The sequence below is a fragment of the Solea senegalensis genome, linkage group LG17 (genome assembly GCF_019176455.1).
Source record: "Solea senegalensis isolate Sse05_10M linkage group LG17, IFAPA_SoseM_1, whole genome shotgun sequence".
NCBI classification, from domain to species: Eukaryota; Metazoa; Chordata; class Actinopteri; order Pleuronectiformes; family Soleidae; genus Solea; species Solea senegalensis.
In genome coordinates, this window is record NC_058037.1 from 13,809,289 (window position 1) to 13,830,687 (window position 21,399).

Genomic DNA, 21,399 nt, shown 5'->3' on the forward strand with positions numbered 1-21,399 from the left:
ATCAATCCATCTATCCGTTTATAAAAATGGACATAGATGGATGATGGAGAGATGCTAGTTAGCTTAGATGCTAGATCTAAGCTAACCAGCATCTATCCATCATCCATCTATGTCCATTTTTATAAACAGTCTATGGTTGTGAGGCTTCTGAACAGAGGTGCAGACGTGTCGTCGTCACATATCTATTGATTTACATTATGCTAAAGGGAATTATTAGGGTTTTATTCATTAATAATGATATTTATCATTAATAATGATATTTGTGCAGATCTGTGTGGAAACAAAGATGTTCTCTTCAGTCTGTAGAATAAGACGTGCATAGATGAAGACAATGATATTTTGACTCTAACAAACATTGTTATTGATTAAGCCCTAAAGTGAGGTGATATCATTTGATTATCCCTGACTGTATGAGATCCCCCATTCTTTTTAACGTCATATGTCTAAAGAGTTTTCTTAGAATTTTGCACTATTTTGCACAAACGCAGTAGAAACTACCAGAAAGTTGACCTGAAAGTTGTTCCATTTAACTGGAAAAAACCCCGCTACAAGAAACCCAGAGCCACAGTACAATACAACAGGGAATTTTTTACATTTTTATGAAGCGGTTACATAACCTGCTTCAGTCACCCCTGCAATGCAGTGCATCAGTTAGTGATAACAGCAGGCAAACACCAATGTTATGGAATTATATAAAAATACGGTACATGTTTTTGCCTTTAAAACATTACAGTAGTAAAAACATAACGCAGGAAAGTCATATTTGAAGTTATCTATTACTTTGTCTTACGTTTCTACTTATTTAGCTTCTGTAAAGCACTCAAATGAACTCCTAATAAGCTATAGAAATAAGCATGAGCTGACTAGTAACCGATGTGAACTCTTGCTCACCGTGAGGGCCACAGAGCCGAGCAGGAGCACCACCGAATACACCAGGCCCCGACTGTTGATCATCACCTGCAACACACGGGACCAAGATCAGCAACCAAGCAGCCGTTGCTCATTCTGATGACTACAGTGATGGACGGACTGTTACAAGGCAAAACAACTCTTTACCTCTGATCCATAGTCTATACATATGGTCTGCAAAGCCCAGGGAACCCCGAGACCGACCAAGATATCAAACACGTTGCTGCCGATGGTGTTGGACACGGCCATGTCTCCCAGACCTGCAACACAACAGAGAGAGTGTGTATGCGTGTGTGTGTGTGTGATGTTGGAGACGCAGCTGTGCGGAGGACATGTTCTCTCATTAGAGAGTTTTTAGACCGTGTTTCCACCGCTTTAAACACAGTCGGGCTGTAAAACAATAGCACCGGTGAAAACACTGATGGAGACGCACCGTCCCCATTCTCCAGTGGCAGTTGCCATGGCAACCAAGGACAAAGATATCATGGGCCTAGACTTCAGTCTAGGCAGGGACTATAGGCAGCAGTGCCCTACAGCTCAGGGACAGAGTGTTTGTCTCTTTACACGACACAGTGCCTTATATACATTCACATGTGTGAACAGGTATTAAAAAGGAGGACAACCTTCAGAAGTGCGCTGCTCATCCTTCTCCTTGATGCCCCAAAGCGTCAATAAATTCCCCCTGCTTGTGCCATCTCACTTACGAGGCACATCTTGAATTTCAGGTCAAATTCACCACTTTCTTCTTCCCAACTTTAGATTTTACACTTTTTTTTGCTGTTCTGTACATTGTGATATTCTCCAGGGCCACAACCTTATTCAACTGGGATGCAAATGACGCAGAGCCACACTATTAATGTCTATAAACAGCTCTGCACCATTTCCTCTCGTGTCTGTGCTTTGTACTCTTCCAACTTGAAAAATGTATTACCCTGCATCGCAGGTGAAAAAAAAAATAGTTTCTGTGTGTACATTATAATGCAGTAGATATTTGTACAAAATGAACTCTGAAATAGTGTTAAATTGAACCCTTTCACTGTTACTGTAAGAATGAAAAAAGTCAGCTTTAACACTATTTCATAGGGTATTTATTCCAAACTCTTCTAGTGTTACCTTAACACTGCAGATTTTAGTGTTGTGATACTTTTATCTTGTTCCCTTTACTGCATCTACTTGAATAAAGAAAGCCACTGACCCCAATCTATCCGCAAAACACACTAGCTATATTTGTAATGTTTGTTTCCTTTAATGATTCGACATCAGGGATCATAAACGTGCAAGATTATTTTTAAAAAACGGCAGCGTCCTGGCAAATTGGTGCCGTTAAATTCATGATTCGTAACCGCAATGGTCGCATTTTGGCTCTCGGCTGCATAATAAACCATAATAAAACAGTAGTACTGAACAGTAGTTCAGGGGTATAAAAAGAGGACACACACCTTGCCGAGCGACGATGAGACTGGCTATGCAGTCTGGGACGCTGGTGCCTGCTGCCAGAAAAGTGATGCCCATGATGACATCAGGGATTCCCAGAGTGTAGCCAATTATAGTCACCTGAGAGGAACACACAGCGTCAGGGATGAAACGTAGCATCACACGCTTGGATGAAGAAAACTATCTCATATTCAGACACTAACAGTGTTTAATGTTGCCTAGAGGATAACGTCCAAGTATTTACTGTACTTTACATACTTAAAACTGTTGTTGGCTCTGTGTATATATATCGTTTTTAGGAATTACTGATTTGTATTTCATAGGCAAATCTACTTTTACAGTCTCCTGTCAAACACAAGGTCCTTCAGGGTTACTTTAAACAATCATTCCCATGGATTAAGTTTTCATTTCTTTTTTTGGGAAAAAGACAAACCCAAGCCCCAAATTCTCACAAATGACAATAAATGTAATTGCAACAATGTGTTTCAAGCCAGACTTCTATTTTAATTTATTGTAGACAACACTCAGGTGTAATGTTTTTGTAACTACTGTATGTAGGTTAGCCTGCTATTTATATCCACCGTTTTGAATTGTGATAATAACAATACATACTATGCCATTTGTCTTAATTGTTCTGTGTTGACCTGTGTATTAGTTTGTCTAATTTATTCTTACATATATTAGCCATTAGCCAACTATGGAACAATTAGCTATTAGCCAACTATGGAACAATCGGCTATTAGCTAACTACAGAACAATTAGCTATAAGCCAACTGTGGAACGATTAGCTATTAGCTAACAATTAGCTATTAGCCAACTATGGAACAATTAGCTATTAGCCAACTATGGAACGATTAGCTATTAGCTAACTATGGATGCTTGAAGACATTTTATTACAGACCCAAGTAAAGATAACCTTGGAAGACTCCACTCACCATCCAGACCATCAGGTATGAGAAGACTGCGATCCAAACCGTGGACAGAATGAAGGAGACCATGAAGAATTTCTCCCAGCGAGGCTTGGCACAGTTCGGCACGGTGAAGAACAGCAAGAGGAGCAGAGGCCAGGAGATCAGCCACTTCACTCTGCTGCCACAGCCCCCTGCAGCACAGTTACACAAGAGCACAACAGATTAGCTCATGTTTGTTTGTTTTTTGCCTTTGTTCCCACTTTTGCTCGTCTCTGGAGTTTTTGCTTCCATTTGTTTTTTTTAAATTTCTTCCACTGGCTTCGGCGTCGACTCTGGCACCTCATGCGCCAAAGAAACGCGTTCCTCCTCCCTTCCACTTCTTTTGTCCCAATATAATGCAACACACACTTGCACCCGCCGAGATGAATTGGCCTATTTCATGCTAAATCAGATTAATCAGATTCTTTTCACATCGATGGCAAGTGACGGATAAAAGAGCAGCCCCCACTCGGAGCCGTCAAAGAGCATCATTATCAGTCAGTATGTGTGTGTGTGTGTGTGTGTGTGTATATATGTATATACATAGCCACCGACTTCATTTGAGCAGGGACATCAATAACTATTGAAGCGTAAAGGATTTCTGCAGCAGATTGAGCAGAGCTGTCCGATGACAAATTCTACTGAATAATGTCTTACAACAGGCAAAACAAGATCGTGTAAAATGAATATATACAGTAGATAAACATCACCGAAACATCAAAGATGTGAGGATTATTCATAATTATATACATAACACACATTCATCACGTAAAAAGACATGAATCCCGTACTTGGAATACCAAACGGAGAGATGGTTTCGTTCTCCTCCGCCTCTGGGGGTTTGTCCTCTGGCACGTTCCCGTTCTCGATATCGACCTTGCCGTCAACCACTTGTGTCTCCACGCCGTTGGATGCTTGAACCAACTTCTGACGCTTTCAGAAAGAAACAAACTAAGTCAAAGGGCACATGAGCGGACGCCGCGACCGCTCCTGTAAAATTGCTTTGTTAGTTGTTAATTAAAAACACACAAAAGCTAAATTGGAGTTTATAAGTCACTAAGTCAAAGGTGTTGGAGCGCGAACGAGCAGCTGTACCTCTGTAATGATGAGGCGACTGGCCATGCGCAGGCGGGTCTTGGGTCCAAAATGGCTGGTGACCATGACACGAAGGCCAGCCTCCGGGAACCTGAACTTGGACGGGCTGGCGTTCATGATCTCGTCCACCATCACCACTGAGCCACGGCTGTAAGCTTTGCTGGGCTTCACTAAAAGAAGGTGGATGGATGTGATAATAATATATGTAATAAAAGAAAAGAAAAAAGGGAGGAATTTAATAAGGAATTAACTGCATCGATCGAGGAGGTTATCACACAATTCACGTACACGTCAACACCGTTTCATCGTGTAATGTGAAGTGCTTTTTCATGCGGGTTTTTAAAAGTGATTCGTCATGAATCCATTACAGCCCATTAGGAAAAGTGCAGAGTAAAACTTTACAATAATGAACGGAGCTAATTTTTAATGGGCCGTAGCTATCGAGCGACACATACTTCACCATAAACATTTGTTTCTATCTTTTTTTCTTCTTCTTCTTTTCTTTTTTTTTTTAACTGTTGTGCGACAGTTTCTTGGGCCAAGTTATTATGGAATATTAAATGGGTGCTGAACCGGAGCCATTCTGACACTATATCACGGTCTAAAGCTGCAATAAGCAAGGTTTTCTCAATGTCAAAATACATTTCCCAAATAAATATCCACATAAATCAAAAGTTAAGGTGTAAAAACATCCTTTAAACACATGCACGACTGTCCACGCTAAGATAAATTGAAACTTATACGTCTTGCAATCCTCTCACTCATCTTGTCCTCCCTGTAACTAAGCAGCTTATGTCGGTGCCTTCCTGTTGCTTGTTGCCTCAACGGAGACTAGAGGGTGCGGAAACAAACTGTATATGATGATGTATATGCATAGGACATTTTTCACATTATGCAAAGAGTTTTAAAATAGTTTGACTTCTTTTGTTTGTGTGTCCTGTTAAATATATATTCAATTTTTAATTTTAGGCCGTCCAGCACTTTGGTCAAACATGGTTTTTACTGTATAAATGGGCTACATAAAAACTGACTTGACTATTCTGATTAAGAAAGAATTCTTATTTAATCTTTCCATAACTCTAAAACACACAGAATTGTCTAAATTTAGAAACACATGTTTTCACTGGACAATGACGAGCATGTTAAAACTACATTACATCTATACATGTATGTAGAATGGAGTCCCAGGGAATAAATAAGGTCAAAGGTGTCGTCCAGATCTAACATACAACCTTGGCCTCTTTATGGTTTGAGTCAATGCAGGCCATCTAGGCAGTCGCCTAGGGCGCCACCTACTGGAGCGACACCAGACAACCTCAAAATAAGAAAAATATAATAAATAAATATACAGTATATATATATATATATATATATATATATATATATATATATATATACACGATTAAAAATCTGCCTGTGGGCACCTTAATTTGCTTAACAAATGAACATACCTAATAATATAATAGAAAAAGCAAGTGTATGGAACTTTTACATTACATTACATGTCATTTAGCAGACGCTTTTATCCAAAGCGACTTACAATGGAATCAAGTACAATTAGCCAGGGGTGGAATCGAACTTGCGACCATGATGTCTTTGGTACACAAGGTAGGGTCTTAACCACTGAGCCACTCCACTCCACCCCCAAACTTCAGACTTCTAATTTCAATGATCCGTTACAAAACAGTGTTTTGTTTTCATTATAATTTACTATTATTTATTAATATGTAGAGTACTTATTTCTGTTTTTGTAGTGTCCATACTTCTATTGTAAACTTCTGTGTTGACTACCATACTAGAGTGTTTTATGACTGGTTTATTAATGGGTTTGTCTCGTTGTCGTCAGCAGGACTGTCTGACATTCGTATACTGTACACGTTTCATTTTTCCACGAGAAACAACTTTGTTTGTCTGAGGAGTTACTTGGCACCAAAATGTATAGAACTAGCCCTGATGATGGGAGCACTTAGTCAAAAAAACAAACCAGAAACTGATTAGTCTGGCAGATTTGGAGTCAGCACTCGCCAGCAGTGAACAAGTTCACATGACCTCTCGGTGCTGGGACTTTACTGCCTAAAAATGTCCCTGGTTCAGTTTTGGAGTTGTAAATAGTTATGCGCCGAGTGAGATTGACTTCTGCGACACTTCTTTGGCCCAGAAAATATGAGACTCTGTAAAGACACACACCTATAACGCCTCATTTTCTCTTTGTTCTAAACGTGAGATGCACTGTGTATGGAGGAAAAGTTCTATTGGACACCGTTATTTTAACTTTGCCTTCATTTGACTCATTATACATGCACATAAATTAAGAGTGTAAACAGAGCTGGTATAAATATTTCCTCTCGTGAAATTCATTACCACTTCAGGAGCCCCCGGGAGAGCGGCGGAAAGAAAAGTAGCACGCGAGCAGAAAGAATTGGCACACACAGCGGCACAACACTGTTGACGGCAGGCAAGGAGAAGTTTAGTAAGGCTAAACAGACAGGCATGTGAACACTAATGCAGCCAAAGTGTCACTGAGTCGTAGCTTTGGAATAGTTAGAGGAAAAAGGAGGAAGTAGAGAACGATGTTAGCCAATCTTCAACTAAATGTAGGAAACAAAGCTGAAGAAGTGAGTTCAGCAAAAAGGAGCCAGGACTGAAAGCGACAGACTAGAAGAAGAAGACAATCAAGTCAGAGCTCAGGATATTTCAACATAATCTGATTCATTTCCCATCAGAGAACACTTTGGGGGGGGGGGACCCGGCCTGTCTGGTTAACCTTACCTGCCGAGAGTAACGGCAATGACGAGTCGTCATCCAAAACATAGTCATAACTAGTATTACCGTCCTCCATCTCACTGCTGGCCGCGGCGTTACCGTTGGCCACGTTCTTTTTCGACTTCCCCATGAAAAGCCTCTGCATGCTGGAGTTAAATCTAGTAAAAAAAACAACAACAAAAAAAACAGATGGAACATAATCCTGACATTAGACACACTGAAGTAGTTCAGCGAGGAAAAACAAGCAAGATGAGGAAATCTGTGCAGAGATTCATGTTTGCAAACAGAGGAGGGGGTCGGAGATGAAAGGCTCCACAACTCTTTTGAAATATAGAATGTTTTTAATTAGCCAAAATAAAGTGTTCACAGTGCAAAATTGTATAGGATGAATTTACAGTTGGATGGCCTAGTTTCTTTAAAAAAAAAACAAAAAAAACAAGCATCAGCATTACACTAAAGAAAAATTGGCTGAAGTGTGATGTTTTTGCATTACAAACAGGAATCCTCACTGATGTTTATCACAAGGCCACAGTGAGTTTTCATCCGAGTGCACTTAAAAACACACGGAATACTGAAGCGCGCAGAGAGCTGATGATGCTGCTGCTGCTGCTGCTGATGATGCCGCCTTTGAACGTTATGTGCAACAGAGGCAACATCAGCAGCAGCAGCAGAAAGAGTCAACGCTGGAAATGTTTAGATAAGATTTACACATTCTCCTCTGTCCTTATTCTGCAGGGGTCTGACACCACCACCACCCTCCACCACTACTACCATGTGTTGATCTATGTATAAATGTCACTATTCTCTCTCCCCCGGTTCTCTCCTCTCACTCCAACTGGTCGGGGCAGATGGTCAAACACCTCGAGCAGCAGTCAGCTCAGGTTTCATGCTGCCGAGAGTCAGTCTTATTTCTCTCCACATCAATCATTTCCTAATTGAACAGTCGGGTTTCTTTATAACAGGGGGTGTCCAAAGGGCCAGGGTTGATAACGCAAAGATTTCCAGGGGGCCAATGATTACCTCAGACCTTTACATTTATTCAATTTTAAAATGGAAATATATCCAAAAAAAGTGGAAAAAAGCAAAGATAAAGCAATAAAGCGCCTTTCTTTCACATCTGGAGTCAAATAACATAATATGAGATGAGTGCATATGTCTGTCTGTCACAGGTGGGTTTCACACCCGGGACTCTGGTTTCAAAGCAAACTCCTGACCAGCTGAGCTACTGGGGTGACACGTGACTGAGCACGATTTTCTGTCCCTTGCCATAAATAATACATTATAAAACCAAAGCTGCGGCCGTACAAAATCTCACCGGACTTTGGACGTGCCTGCTTTAGAACACTGTAAAGGTTTCAACCTCATTGAAATGATGTATGTGACGTCATTTAGAGCTAAAACACAAAAATGCATAATAAACTTGCTGTTTGTATGGAGGACAACCACTATAAGATTATGGGATTAGTAAATAATGTAGCAGATATTAATAAAAACAATACCGTTGAATGACGAGATTTGTTACCTACCTTTACCTGGTTATTAATAACAAGTGCACTTTACATCACTGTAATTACGCGAGGGTTTGTGTCATCGGAAACATTTCCAACAGTTTCTGAAAGCTGAGAAGTTGCACGTCAAAGCCAACATGTGGTTATTCTGGTAATTTCACTCATGTTGTTGCAGGAAGCTGGAGAATCAGCGTCTTTGTCACCAGAGTGGAGAGAGTTGGGGAAAACGCCTGTACATACAGTTTCCATTTTTGTTTTTGGACATTGAGACAAAAACTCAAACAAATGTTAGTGTGAATGTGTTATATGCAAAATCTGCTATTTGTGTACAACTGCTGGGTTTTCTTTCTGAATAGAACTTCATTTTCATTTACAGTTTCATTTTAAATTGTTCATACACTATTTTAACATGCAGTAAATTGTGAATAACAATACCACATATTGAAAATGATTCTGGAAAAATGGACAAAATCACTTACAGCCCATTTTCTGGTCCTTTTATGGCTAAAAGGTCCAGATGGACATTTTGAGGCTTAGGTGTTAAGGGTTAAATATGAGAAAGGAGACAGCTCGGCAGAATCATGTATGCCGTTGTATGCTAAATTTGCTCTGAAACTCAAAAATGCCATTTATCCTGCAACAGTTTCCCCTTTAATGTTAGTCATTCTAAAAACGTGAAAGCATTTTGCATGGAAATGAGAAACAAAGACACAGCTCAGCCGCGGCGAGGAGGTCACTGCAGAGTGGTGACTGTGATATATTGAACAACCCCCCATGATGCTTCAGTTTGAGTGGATCCCAAAAATGGTTTGTGGATATTTTTGGGGAGAGGTGGCGAGACATGACACCGTGTCCTTCAGCAAGAATCCGTTTTGGGTTATTTTTTTTCCTCCAAACGAGGGAGGGAGGGGGGAGAGAGAGAGAGAGAGAGAGAGAGAGGAGTGATCTAGTTAAGCCTGTGCTCTTAGCCACTGCAGAGAGAGAGGAAGATTAAACTCTTATGGCAGCGAGTGAGCAGACTGCTGCTGAGTGTAACACAGATTAGCAGCTGGACACAGACAGCGGGACAGGACATTATGCAGTCTGGAGTGTAAAGACACAGATATGATGTAAGAGTGGAGGCCGTATTGGATCTATTTGGAAAAAGGGAGACAGGAGATTGAGTTTTTGTGAGGGCAGATTGTGGGCCAAAAATAATGATACAGTTCTGTGAAGTGAACTGACATTTCAAACATTTAAAAAAAAATGGTCCTGTCCGGTCATTAGCGCAGAATGAGCCCTTGATATTTACATGAGAAATGCTGGACCGTTGTGTTTTTAAAGAAACAAACATCACACTTTAAAGTTTTCCTGATAACTGAAGGCTACATCGTGTTCTGACGTGTTTGGAATCGAAGAATGAGGCTGCACCAATAAATGTTGCCAAATCCCACACACTGTACCTTTAAATAAATAATAATTTAAAAAAAAATGTTAACACATAATATACACGACAAAATGAATTCACATTTTATGGGGGAGTATACATAAATATATATAGATATATAAAAAATGGAATACTCAACACTAAATATTGTTAACTAGCATTTTAGACAAACATCTCTTTGGCATAAATATCATTTATCGTGGAGACAAAAGGTTAAAATAAACTGTAAAGTGGAAGAAAATGCACCATAAACTCTATATTCTGCAGTGGCTGAGGAGCAGCAGCAGAAGAGCTTCTGTGGGGAATGTGCTGCTCACATCTCTGCAGTGACTGAGACACTCCCCTGCAGCTGGAAACACACTCCCCACTGGTGCAGCAACCGAGTGAAGGGAAACACTCTCATGTGCATGGCTCTCAATTTATTATATTATATTTTTTTTTTTTTTAAAAAAAGGTCATGTGTTGTCACCTGGATAAAGAGGAGAAACGGTGAAGGATATAAAAGTGCAGAAAACTCACTTCATGATGATGATGTAACCGGCGTACATGAGTACCAGCACCAAACTCTCCCACCTGATGAAAACAGAAAGCACAAAGTGATGAGGGACATTCAGAAACCTGCACACTTAATAGAAGATCTTTTAGCTCATTCAAATAGTTGTAAATTCTACCTAAAACAATCATTTGCAAGACAAAATCAGTTGAAAAGAACACACAAAATTCTAATTTTTAATAAATATAAGCATGAAGAACAGCAGTTGAATCCAGGACGGTGATGGAAATGTGTTCTTGTGTTGTACTGAGAACATTAAGAACTACTGTAAATATTTGGTGATGGGAGTTGTATGTAGTTATAGGTCGACTTACCAAACAATCTTCTCGTCATAGATGAACTGGAAGAAAGACGGTAAAATATTCATTGAGATTAGACGACGTCTTGGCTCGTTCATACTGTATATCGATTGTGGTGAAAGAACTCACCGCGATCAAAGCCACAATAGACAGGATGTAGTAGAAGGAATCCCTGAAAACGGCCCACCAGGTCAGCATCACCACCTGAGATCCCACGCGGAAAAAAAGTGCTTAGACAGTGTGTGTGTGTGTGTGTAAGTTAAAGTTTTATGGAGGGGTATTTTTGAGTAATGCTCATAAAGAAAGAAAAGCACAGCAATTAAAAATGCACACTGCTGCTCGGGGTCTTTCCATCAAAACAATAACAACATGACCTAGTTTGAGGATGTCGGGAAGCAGAGTGCGCATTTGCTCTTTACAGGAAGAACACAATAAAATGATAAAACGAGGACTAAGTAGTAGTGTCCTTCACCTTGATGGTTTGACCTTGACGTGGAGCGGGGATGACGTCGTAAAAAAGGCGACAGAATTGAAGACTTTGAATTAAAACCTGGATTTTAAAGTGTGTCGGAAATGTTTTGCCTATAACGTAAGCACACTACATAATATATCATATTATCTCATCATATTGAGGTATTTTAATGGCGAGATGTTATATATTACGTCTTTAATATGTACAGTAGTTCAGGTCTTCTTCTCCACTTAAACCAGTTTGGAGAAAACCAAGTGAAAGCAGATGGTTTAGTTTCCCCTCAGCAAAAAAACAACAACACATGTGCTGCTCAGCAGTCTATAAATAAACAGAATGATGCAGCAGGAGCGGCAGTACGTCCCTGCCCAACACACACACACACACACACCTGTCCAGCGAAGATCCCGCAGACACCAATGATGCAAAGGATGTTGAAGACCGCTGAGCCAACGATGGTTCCCACCCCCACATCTCCGTGGGTGATGAAGACACCTGCACACAGGAGGGCGTCAGCCAATCAGAATCAGCGGCAACACCGACCGCCTGGGAGGAATGTATGCCACGTTTGTGAGTGTGTGTGTGTGTGTGTGTGTGTGTGTGTGTGTGTGTACCGATGACAGATGCAAAAAGCTCCGGTGCAGAACTGCCAGCTGCCATGAAAGTGGCACCGGCAACATCTTCACTGAGATCCAGTTTCTGTGGGAATTAGAAAGCACGAGTGAGGCCACAGAATTGAGGTTATTATTATTATTATTATTATTATTATTACAATAAGATATAAGTCCCACGTACCTCACATATCTTCTCCAGCGATGTCACGAAATACTCGTCACACACTATGGCCAGGGCCAGAAACATGTAGAGCGTCTGTGGAGAGAAGAAGAAGAAGCAGAGTTCAACTTTTTGACGAGTGCGTGACCAGGGCAACAGCAGTGAGGGGGTGAGTGAGTGAGTGAGTGAGTGAGTGAGTGCAGGGATGAATCCTTTATCAGGGGAAAAGATATAAGAATATATACAGAGAAAAAGAATATCTCTACTAAAGGACAAATGAAGGGGAAGAAGAGCAGCAGCGTACGTTTAAAATTGAACCTGAATTTGATTGAAAACATTAGATCACAAATGTGGGGATCTTCAATCTGTGTGTGTGTGTGTGTTGGGTGGGGGTGAGTGGGGGTGATGGGGGGGCTATTTCAGTAGCTGAGGAGAAATCTATAAATTATAGATCAGCTGTGACATCATCAAGGCCTAGCAGAATCCAGCACGCGTGCTCTGCTCTATGCTATCCACAGGGGGCAGTGTAGGACCACAGTACAGCTTCCCCTTCATCTCCTCTTCCTCCCTCATCCTCCTCTCTTCCTCCTCCTTCTCTCACTATTGAGGCCAGGACAATATTAAGTCATATTTCACTGTGGACCGTAGAGGTGGGGATAAGGCGTAGGTGAGAGTAACTGGGCCGCAGCATAAATCACACGCCACACACCAAATCAGAATCGAGACTTTAGATGTAGAACGGAGGACCACAAAAAACCCTGCAGTGAACGTAAAATGCACACTGCGGTTGTTTTATGAGCCCTTTCTCGTACTAATTTAAATCTTGACTGCTTTCACACATTTCCAAAATCAGTGTTAAAGTAACCGTCAGGTGTTAGGGACACATTAAAAGGGTCTTATTTTAATGTAAATGATGCCTTCAAGTCCTCATGTAAAAGTACAAAATCTACAGACATTGGATAAGGTTTTGAATATGTAAGTATATATATATATATATATATACATATATATATACACATATATATATTTTCTTTTACGGAACAAAGTTTTTAGTATTGCATTCCCTCTCTAGTTTGTTTCCTGTGACAAAGACAGTTTGTGGAGAGTTGTCTTTTCTACCAAAAGGACAAACTCCTTCAATCTAACAAAATAATACATTCAAAGTTTCAGAAATTCTCCAGAAACATTCCATTTATTTTCTGGTAAAACAATTCTAGACTCACTCCCAAGACTGATTCAATAAAACCTTTTAAACCAAATGAAAACGCAACATTGTGAAAGATTTATTCAAAGGTAAAATCGAAAACAAAATCAACAGAGATGGCTCTATATCACTTTTTCATGTCTGAAATGATCCATCACTACTTTACCTAATCAATACAACTCCTATTAAGTATTTCTTAAGCTCTTTGAAACAACAAATCCATGTCATTTCAGAAAATAAATAGTTTATGCTGCAAAGCTGCCGCTTCATTATATTTGAATATTTTCACAAACAACACGGCAGAATACGTTACCGTTTTGTTTTCATATGGAGTTCTGGCAGCTGTCACGATTACCGCAGCGTGGCAAACACGTGCAGCCCTCGCTCACGTTCCTCGTCACATGACGGCAGCGGAGCAGGTGATTTTACAGTATCTTGGCTGAGCTAAGTGAAGTATTTATGTGATGGTTGAGGGAGTTCTATTGATTTAATTGATTTTTACTTTGAACCCCCGATGTCTAATCCAAATATTTTGACTGATATCGAGTATCCGGTCTCACTACCAAAGCTAAAAGTTACACCTAGAATCCCCCGGGGAGCCAAACGTGACTGAACATAATGAAACACAAACCCGTTATAAAAACAAAGACATTTGTACCTGAACTGCCGCAAGTGTCTCAACACTGGTGTTACGAATCAGCCGTTTGTCCATTACAACAGTGACTAAAAATACTCCCACCATAGAGAAGCACCACCTTATTTATGAAGCTTTCAGCATTCACTTAGAGTCGGAGCTCTCCTCGAAGAAACCATCATCATTTTACAACAACGCCACTTGTGCATTTGGGACATTCAAAATCCCATCTGGCTTATCTATCATAATATGCAGTTCCACAAATGACACTTCATCCTGGTTTCTATCACATGTGAGGAGGCTTAGTCAGTCAGCCTTTTTGATGTCGTAAATTATTTATTCACTTGTCAATCTTTTCCTCTTGTAACATCTCACTAAGTGAGACCAGTGAAATGGGAGCTGGTTGTTGTTTTGAATGTGATTAGAAATATGAAAACTGGTGTTGTGCTGTGATGGACTGGCTTCCTGTCCAGGCTGTACCCCGCCTTTCGCCCCATGTCAGCTAGAGTTGTTCCGATTCCGATACCGGTATCGGAAATGCCTCCGATACTGCCGAAAATGTGGGCATCGGTATCGGCGTGTACTGGAGTCCATGCACCGATCCGATACCGCGTAATTTATTAGAACTCCGTTAGCTCTGACACGGTTCTTCTTCGCCACTCTTGAAACAGTTGCGCTGTGCACCTTTAGAGGTGTGAAGAAGAACTGATCACCTGACACCTGTAGACAAGGAGCTAACGTTAGCTCATCATGTCGGCGGTTTGGCAGTATTTACCAGTTAGCTCCGTTAGTGTTGTTAGCTGCGCTAGCTCCGTTAGCGCGCCTACAGTCAAACTGGAGCGGCCCGTTTATTAAACGAAAAGAGCAGCGCTACAACTAACCAGCGTAGCTGTGTCCTGCGTATGTATGCCTCTGTTTTTAAAGTTTAGCTTTACTTCAGAGACTCATTTTCACAATCTGGTGTCATGTAAAAACTATGTCATACGCGTCCTTTCCCAGTCGGTCGTCATGGAAACATGAAGCTCTGCCAGTGCTGCGTTGTTTGGACCAGAGTGAAAACAAACGTACAAGCTGAAAAATGAAATAACATATCACTGGTAAGAAATAAATGGTGTCCATTTGCTGTATTCATTCATGTTTTACAGAGGGTTTAACCTGAGCCAAACCTTCCCACCAATGATAATCATATCACAGTCATGCAGGCGTAGTATGATACATTTTTTTATAACACACTGGTATTGGTATCGGTACTCTGTATCGGCTGACACCCACAGCACAAGTATCGCAATCGGTATCGGGAGGGAAAAAATGGTATCGGAACATCTCTAATGTCAGCAACCCAGAAAAGACTTAAGTTACTTTCATCCAACTTCAAGTCCTCTTACCGCCACAATGTGCAGCATAACGGCCCCGGTCTTTCGTTCCTTGTTGGTGAAAAGATCTTCAGGGAACTCGTGTATTGCTGAAGAAAAAAAAACACAACAGAAACAGAAATGTCATGGTCAGCACACATCAGGTACACGACAGTGAGGTACATGTTCCCGTCCTACCCCAAGAGGACTGTGCGACTTCATTATGAATGTCCTGTTTACTCAACTCATACACTGGTGGCAGCTGTGGCAGTTATTCATTCTCCGCTATCTCTTTCCCTTTAGATTATTTAATACAGCAATACTTTCTTGTTAATCTAGAAATAGGACATGAGAGCCAAACAGCAGACTGTGATCATCATCTGAAGTGAGGCATCATCAGAAGCTTTGCTTTTTCCACAAAGAAAAGGGTTCAAAGTATTTACTCAGAATCCATATGCGGACCTGCAGTATGTCACACCACCCAACAACCGATGACTTCACAACTATTCATGGAAGAAAGAGGGGAAAAATGCAACATCATGTCTCAAAAACTGAGACGCGGTGGCTATATTAAGAGCCTGAAGTCGTACAGAATTAAAAGCAAGCACGCAGAAACCGTCCCATGCTGAGGACTCTTCATCCATCACCCAGTGCTGTAGCTGGAACACAGTGTGACTCTGGTACCAGCATATGGCTGCGATCTCCAGGAGCACAGTTATTTTACTGCACCTGGCTGGAGACTGAAGCCTGGTTTCTGTAGGAATCATAGACTGTATATAAAAACGGATGTCGAGTTCCACTTTGAAAAGTGACATCGCAGTTAGCCGCCAGGGGGGCAAAAGAATGAGTTTGAAGGAAAGTTAATAGGAAAATAAGCCATGAAACATCAGTAAACATCTTCAGGTGCAATTAGTGGTCTCAAAAAAGAGTTTCAGGTCTTTTTTTTTAAAAGTAAACACTGTTCCCATTTTGCTGAAACTAGATGCTAAAAGTGTGACCGACGGCTAATATTGTCCTGGTTACGGGCGTCACGTGTGAACTTCCTCTTTTGTTAAAGTGTCTGTGTTAAAGTGCCTCACATGTCATCTTCCTTTGTCACAAGCATGTAATTTATGTAAGCGTCAACTACATTTAAGTTACAGTTAGCCTGGGTAAGCTATTTGAGACTTTAAGCAGAGCATTGAGCTTAGTTTAGCATATTAGCACGCTAACATTTTCCAATTAGCATCAAACAGCAGAGGCTGATGCAGTTTGGCAGCCATTTGGTCCGGAACCAAAATAGCTGACAGTTCAACAAAAATTTGACCTGAAGAGTAAAATGAAAAACATTGATTTCAATAACACAGAACCATCAAGACATTTCATTTTGAACAAGAGTGAGAAACGAACACTGACATTTCATGTAGCGGCACTAGCCGTTCTGAGAATTATCAAGGTCGTTGGGGTTTTTCCTCGGAAGACCATGACAATACTAGGAGAGAACAGAAAGGACAGGATTGACTGGTGGACTGACTGAACGCTTTTTGTTCCACATTGTAGGGAAAACCCAAAGCATTGTTGTTTTCTGAAAGGACTTCATTAACCATGAGGTAAACAAAGCAATAAATGACTGACCCCATGGTGAGATGAGTCAGTTAGTCATGCATTGTATGTGTCAACCATGTCTTCTAAATCTCAGTTAAGTCAGTTGACTTCACACACTGATAACCCATTCTGAAATGGTAATTTTGCACTTTCTAGAAAGCAAAAAAAGCTTGTCTTAATTCAACAGAACGACTCTTCTGTCGCACTTTTTAACGCTCTTTTGGGGTCTCGTCACATATGGGCTCGTGAAGTGGAACAGTGCTCACCTGAGACTTTTCCGCTGCATCTGTCTGAACCCTCGGCAGCGTCTGTTTCTGTGGCATTCAGCGGTGTGTGCACACATGACTGAGTCGGCGCAGCGCTTGGAAGACTGCACAGGCCAATCAAATATTCCACAGGATGTAGTCCAAGTCCACTTTATCAAACGCAGGCCTCCTGGATTGCACTCACTTGCATCACATACAGCAACGTGGTAAACTCTGCACCTTCACGTGTCACAGAACGAAGGACACACCAATGCCATCTTCGCATTTCAGAGAGACTTCGGCAACACGGCCGAGTTAATGAGTGCACCTAATACAAACTTCAGTGTACAAACAATAATGTCATACAACATACTCAGAGACTGAAGAGCACCTGGATGACATTGAGAGCATCGACTGTGTCAAGCGGCTTTAGCTCATTTCGATTCTGACAGGTTTACGTGCTGAATTTAATGTGTCAGAAACCCGACGGCCTCAAGCAAAGGGGCAATCAATTACAGGACTTGTCAGCTGTGCCCTCAGAGGTGAGTGAAAACAAACTGATGCCAATGGGAGGAGGGCAAACTCCTACCAATATCTCATGGATAAACAACGCATCCATATTTTATCCCAGCAGCACAAGGTTGCCTGTTAAACACCGGGAAAGGAAAACCCGACAAGCTATTGAGTTGGAATTTCCTCCTTAAACTGTTTACCTTCTGCCACGGTGTTCGCTCTCCAGCCTTGCGAGGCTTTCATTAATTATTCATTTAATGCCACAGCCGCCCATGTTCTTTAGTTACTTGTTTAGCCCCCTCGTGCTACAATATACATCGGCTCTGGCTGAGTGCGTGTTAAAAATAGGCCCACAAAGGTGTTTAAAGGGCACCGGCACACGCAGGGACAGCAGAGGGATGACGGGCGGGCAGACTGGGGGTCACCTCCCGGTTTCTCTGTAAACACTCAGCCAGACACCGTCCATGTCTCCCTCGCTGTGGAGGTCAAACCGGACATGATCGCGCCTCCACAGCCATTTCCCCCACAAGGACAGGACAGCATGTACACACACACACACACGTGAATCGCGGGGCAACGGCCAGATTGCTTAAGTGATGCATCTCAAATGAGGCCCATGAATAGAATCATAAATAATACGTAGCCAAGTTGAATCAAATGTCATTTTTGTACAGAGACCGAATAAATAAAGAAAGACACGGCGTGATGAATAAGAAGTTATTCCAATATTTATGTTTCAAACTAGTTTATAATTTATCAAGCAAGTAATTACGAAACATCTGCACAGTACATCTTTGAGTAGGAGACACATTTAGGGACAGCTAAGGGTTTTTATTTTTGCCTTAATCCTCTGACTAGTGGAGCTTTTTGTACATGTTACTGACGAAATGTCGTTTCAGAGGGGTTAACTTAAACCTTTATGTCCTGCATAATTATGTCTTAAATATTTAAAAATCTTTGCCTCACACATTAGCACCGACTGGGGACAAGTTGTACATTATTGATAGTTTGAAAACAGCTGCAGCTGTAATTTAACAAACAATAAAGACTCTGCCAGTTTGACTTAATAAGGCCAGAGATTCGACTGAGCCAAGCAAACTGCTCTGAGAAGAAAAGAAATATATAATATATAAATATACACACACACAGTCTGCTGAACAAAGGTTATGTAAATGCACACATCCTAGAAAGATTCAACTAAACTTGCTGCTCCTGCGTTTGAATACGACTGCGGTCTCTTTGGAGGCAGCAAGAGTGTGAACAAAAGGACGTCTGGACTGGCAGAGAGAAAGAAATTAGAAAAAAAAAAAAAGTCCTTTTCAGAAGCTAAGCGACTAATCTATAAATACACCTCACATTCGCTGTTTGGACACCTGATTGTGCCGCTTGTGACAGAAATTACTGGCGACAATTCGCTCTCCGCGAACAGACACCTCCTCGTCCAGACAACCCCAGAAATAATTACAAGTCCACACCGAGTCCTCACGAGAAGTTTTGTGGAGAACGGTGGCGTTTTCACTTCACGTTAACCGTTTCAACTCTGTTCACGGGCAACAGCACGATGCGGTGCAAAATTACAGAAGGTAGGGATTGTGTTAACCTCAGCATTGCAGATTATTCTCAGTTCAATTGTAGGCTTGTGGTTGTAGAAACGCTTTCTAAGCAGCTCTTTAGAAAACACGAGAATAAAGTTTGGATTTGTCAATGCCACGGTTCTCAAACTATGGCACTGTGAATCAGAAATACAGTTCTACTGTATTTACCAGGGTATGTGATCAGAGTGGAGGTGAGGAATTTTGAGTGCGGCGGAAATAAAACAAATAATGATAATTTAAATAATAAGAGTCACCTTATTACTTGGTCCATCTCAATCTAATTTCACTCTACCAGTGTGTGAAGTATATGTGAGGAAGAGGAGGATGATGAGAGAGCAAATTATCCTGTTTTTTTTAAATCCTGTGAAAAGTCTGTAGCCGACTTTGCTCAAACTATTTGCACCACTGCATTTTAACGGCGGTGATAATGGTGTTACTTCGAGATCTCAATATTTTCCTCGAGTGGTACTCGGCATAAAAAGAGAAACCACTGTGTTAATGTGTTAAATAGCAAAAAAAATAAAAAAATAGGAAGCAACACATAACCCCTCACATAACCTTAAGTTATTATGCTGCATGAGGCATTTACGCAGGGCATTCTTTACATTTGTGCAATTATGATTCCATAATCTGATAATATTCCAGATATTGTGCTGTGCCGTTACATAATGGAGCTCAGTGTCTGCCTTCTGTTGTCCCCGGTTAGACGAGAGTGACGGCACAGAACTGTGGACCAGTCTTCGCCCCGGCACTCGCACAGTGTACGTCTGTCACGGGTGAAGTCATGCAAACACACTGACGTCATTTATTAAACAAATAAATGATAGTATGATGATGATGGTGGTGATGGTGATGACGATGTGAGCGGCATGTTTTGGCAGAGCGCCTGGTGCTACCTCCTGTCACAACAACGACACACAAACCAGTGACACGTCAGTACGGTAATCTGGAGACTCTTGAGGGATGAATGAGTGGTTCTTCCTGGGTCTTTAGTAGCCTGTTGGATAATTCACTATAAGCATGGAGACTCAACTGTGACCGACATCGGGCCGCTCCTGTGAACGGGGCGACATCACAAGAAAATCTTTTAGAATTAGGAGCACATGCAGGGTTTAAGTTACGTAAAAAAAAATAAAAAATCACCCTGTCGATGGCTCAACAGTTTCACATGTTCACACGTCACATGCACAACAGTGCACATGAGCACATGAGGAACATGTGATATCACCTGCGCACCAATTCTCCATATCATTTTAGCATAAGCTCACATGTGACTGCGCGCGTGTGTGTGTGCGTATGTGTAGTCAGCCCATTTTGTGGAGCTGGTTCAACACCGTAACTGGGACACCGCTGTGAAGCATATGCATTCACTTGTGTACAGGAGAAATAGGTGAGCGTCTCCCTCAGGGAGGAGAGTATCTGCAGCATCAAAGCGAAGCGAGCTGTGCTGCGACAATATGCTAAACCGTGACAATGTGCTTCCTCACCCCAGCTCTAATATCTATCTATCTATCTATCTATCTATCTATCTATACACTTCAATAGGCAACCAAAAGCAAGTTACGAGGAGGGAAACGAGGCTGCTAATCTAAAGTGGACAGAATGAATGTGAGCGTGTACAGTACAGAATAAAGAGGTCAGGCATGTTTGAACCGCACAGCTCGGGAGAGTGCTGTGTGCAGGTCCTCGCGCTCGCTCTCTCTACGCTGCATTGTTTCCACTGTTGGCATGCAAGCGAGAAGCAAAGTGAGGTCAGTTTCCATTATGCACCAGAGCATAATCCCCCCCCCCACGCTTGTGTAATTCCCTTTTAAAAAGCCTCCTTCTGGTGTTTCCCTGGAGTTGACCAACCTGCAGCCCCCGCTGCACGCTGGCAGCTTGACTCATCATGCTGCCTGCCGCCAGATTCTCTTGCCTTGGTTCCCCTCAGGAAGTAACTCCAGCATTGGCCAAAAACCCCCCCACACTTTCCCAAAATCTCGCCTCACATGTGTCCAGATCAATAGCACAGTTATCTAAAAAGCCACAGCAGCCACATATGATCAATGCACCGCACAAAAGAAGACATTCAAAAACCCTTCTGTGGCTCATG

General features: G+C 41.6%; 1 protein-coding gene across 2 annotated transcripts in view; it reads right to left on the reverse strand.

Moving 5' to 3' along the window:
- Window positions 1–21,399, reverse strand: part of slc24a4b (solute carrier family 24 member 4b) — a 42,199-nt gene that overhangs the window by 3,792 nt on the left and 17,008 nt on the right. The window contains exons 3-16 of one of the 2 annotated variants that reach the window (XM_044049356.1): window positions 15,404–15,480; window positions 12,202–12,276; window positions 12,021–12,105; window positions 11,798–11,901; window positions 11,067–11,141; window positions 10,953–10,978; window positions 10,605–10,658; window positions 7,218–7,309; window positions 4,389–4,558; window positions 4,085–4,220; window positions 3,279–3,445; window positions 2,349–2,463; window positions 1,057–1,169; window positions 892–957 (exon numbers count right to left, since the gene is read on the reverse strand). In XM_044049356.1, coding sequence (XP_043905291.1) covers window positions 892–957; window positions 1,057–1,169; window positions 2,349–2,463; window positions 3,279–3,445; window positions 4,085–4,220; window positions 4,389–4,558; window positions 7,218–7,309; window positions 10,605–10,658; window positions 10,953–10,978; window positions 11,067–11,141; window positions 11,798–11,901; window positions 12,021–12,105; window positions 12,202–12,276; window positions 15,404–15,480 — 1,355 coding nt within the window. Of the gene's footprint in view, window positions 1–891; window positions 958–1,056; window positions 1,170–2,348; window positions 2,464–3,278; window positions 3,446–4,084; window positions 4,227–4,388; window positions 4,559–7,217; window positions 7,310–10,604; window positions 10,659–10,952; window positions 10,979–11,066; window positions 11,142–11,797; window positions 11,902–12,020; window positions 12,106–12,201; window positions 12,277–15,403; window positions 15,481–21,399 lie in introns of both variants that reach the window. The other variant, XM_044049355.1, reaches the window with a different exon arrangement.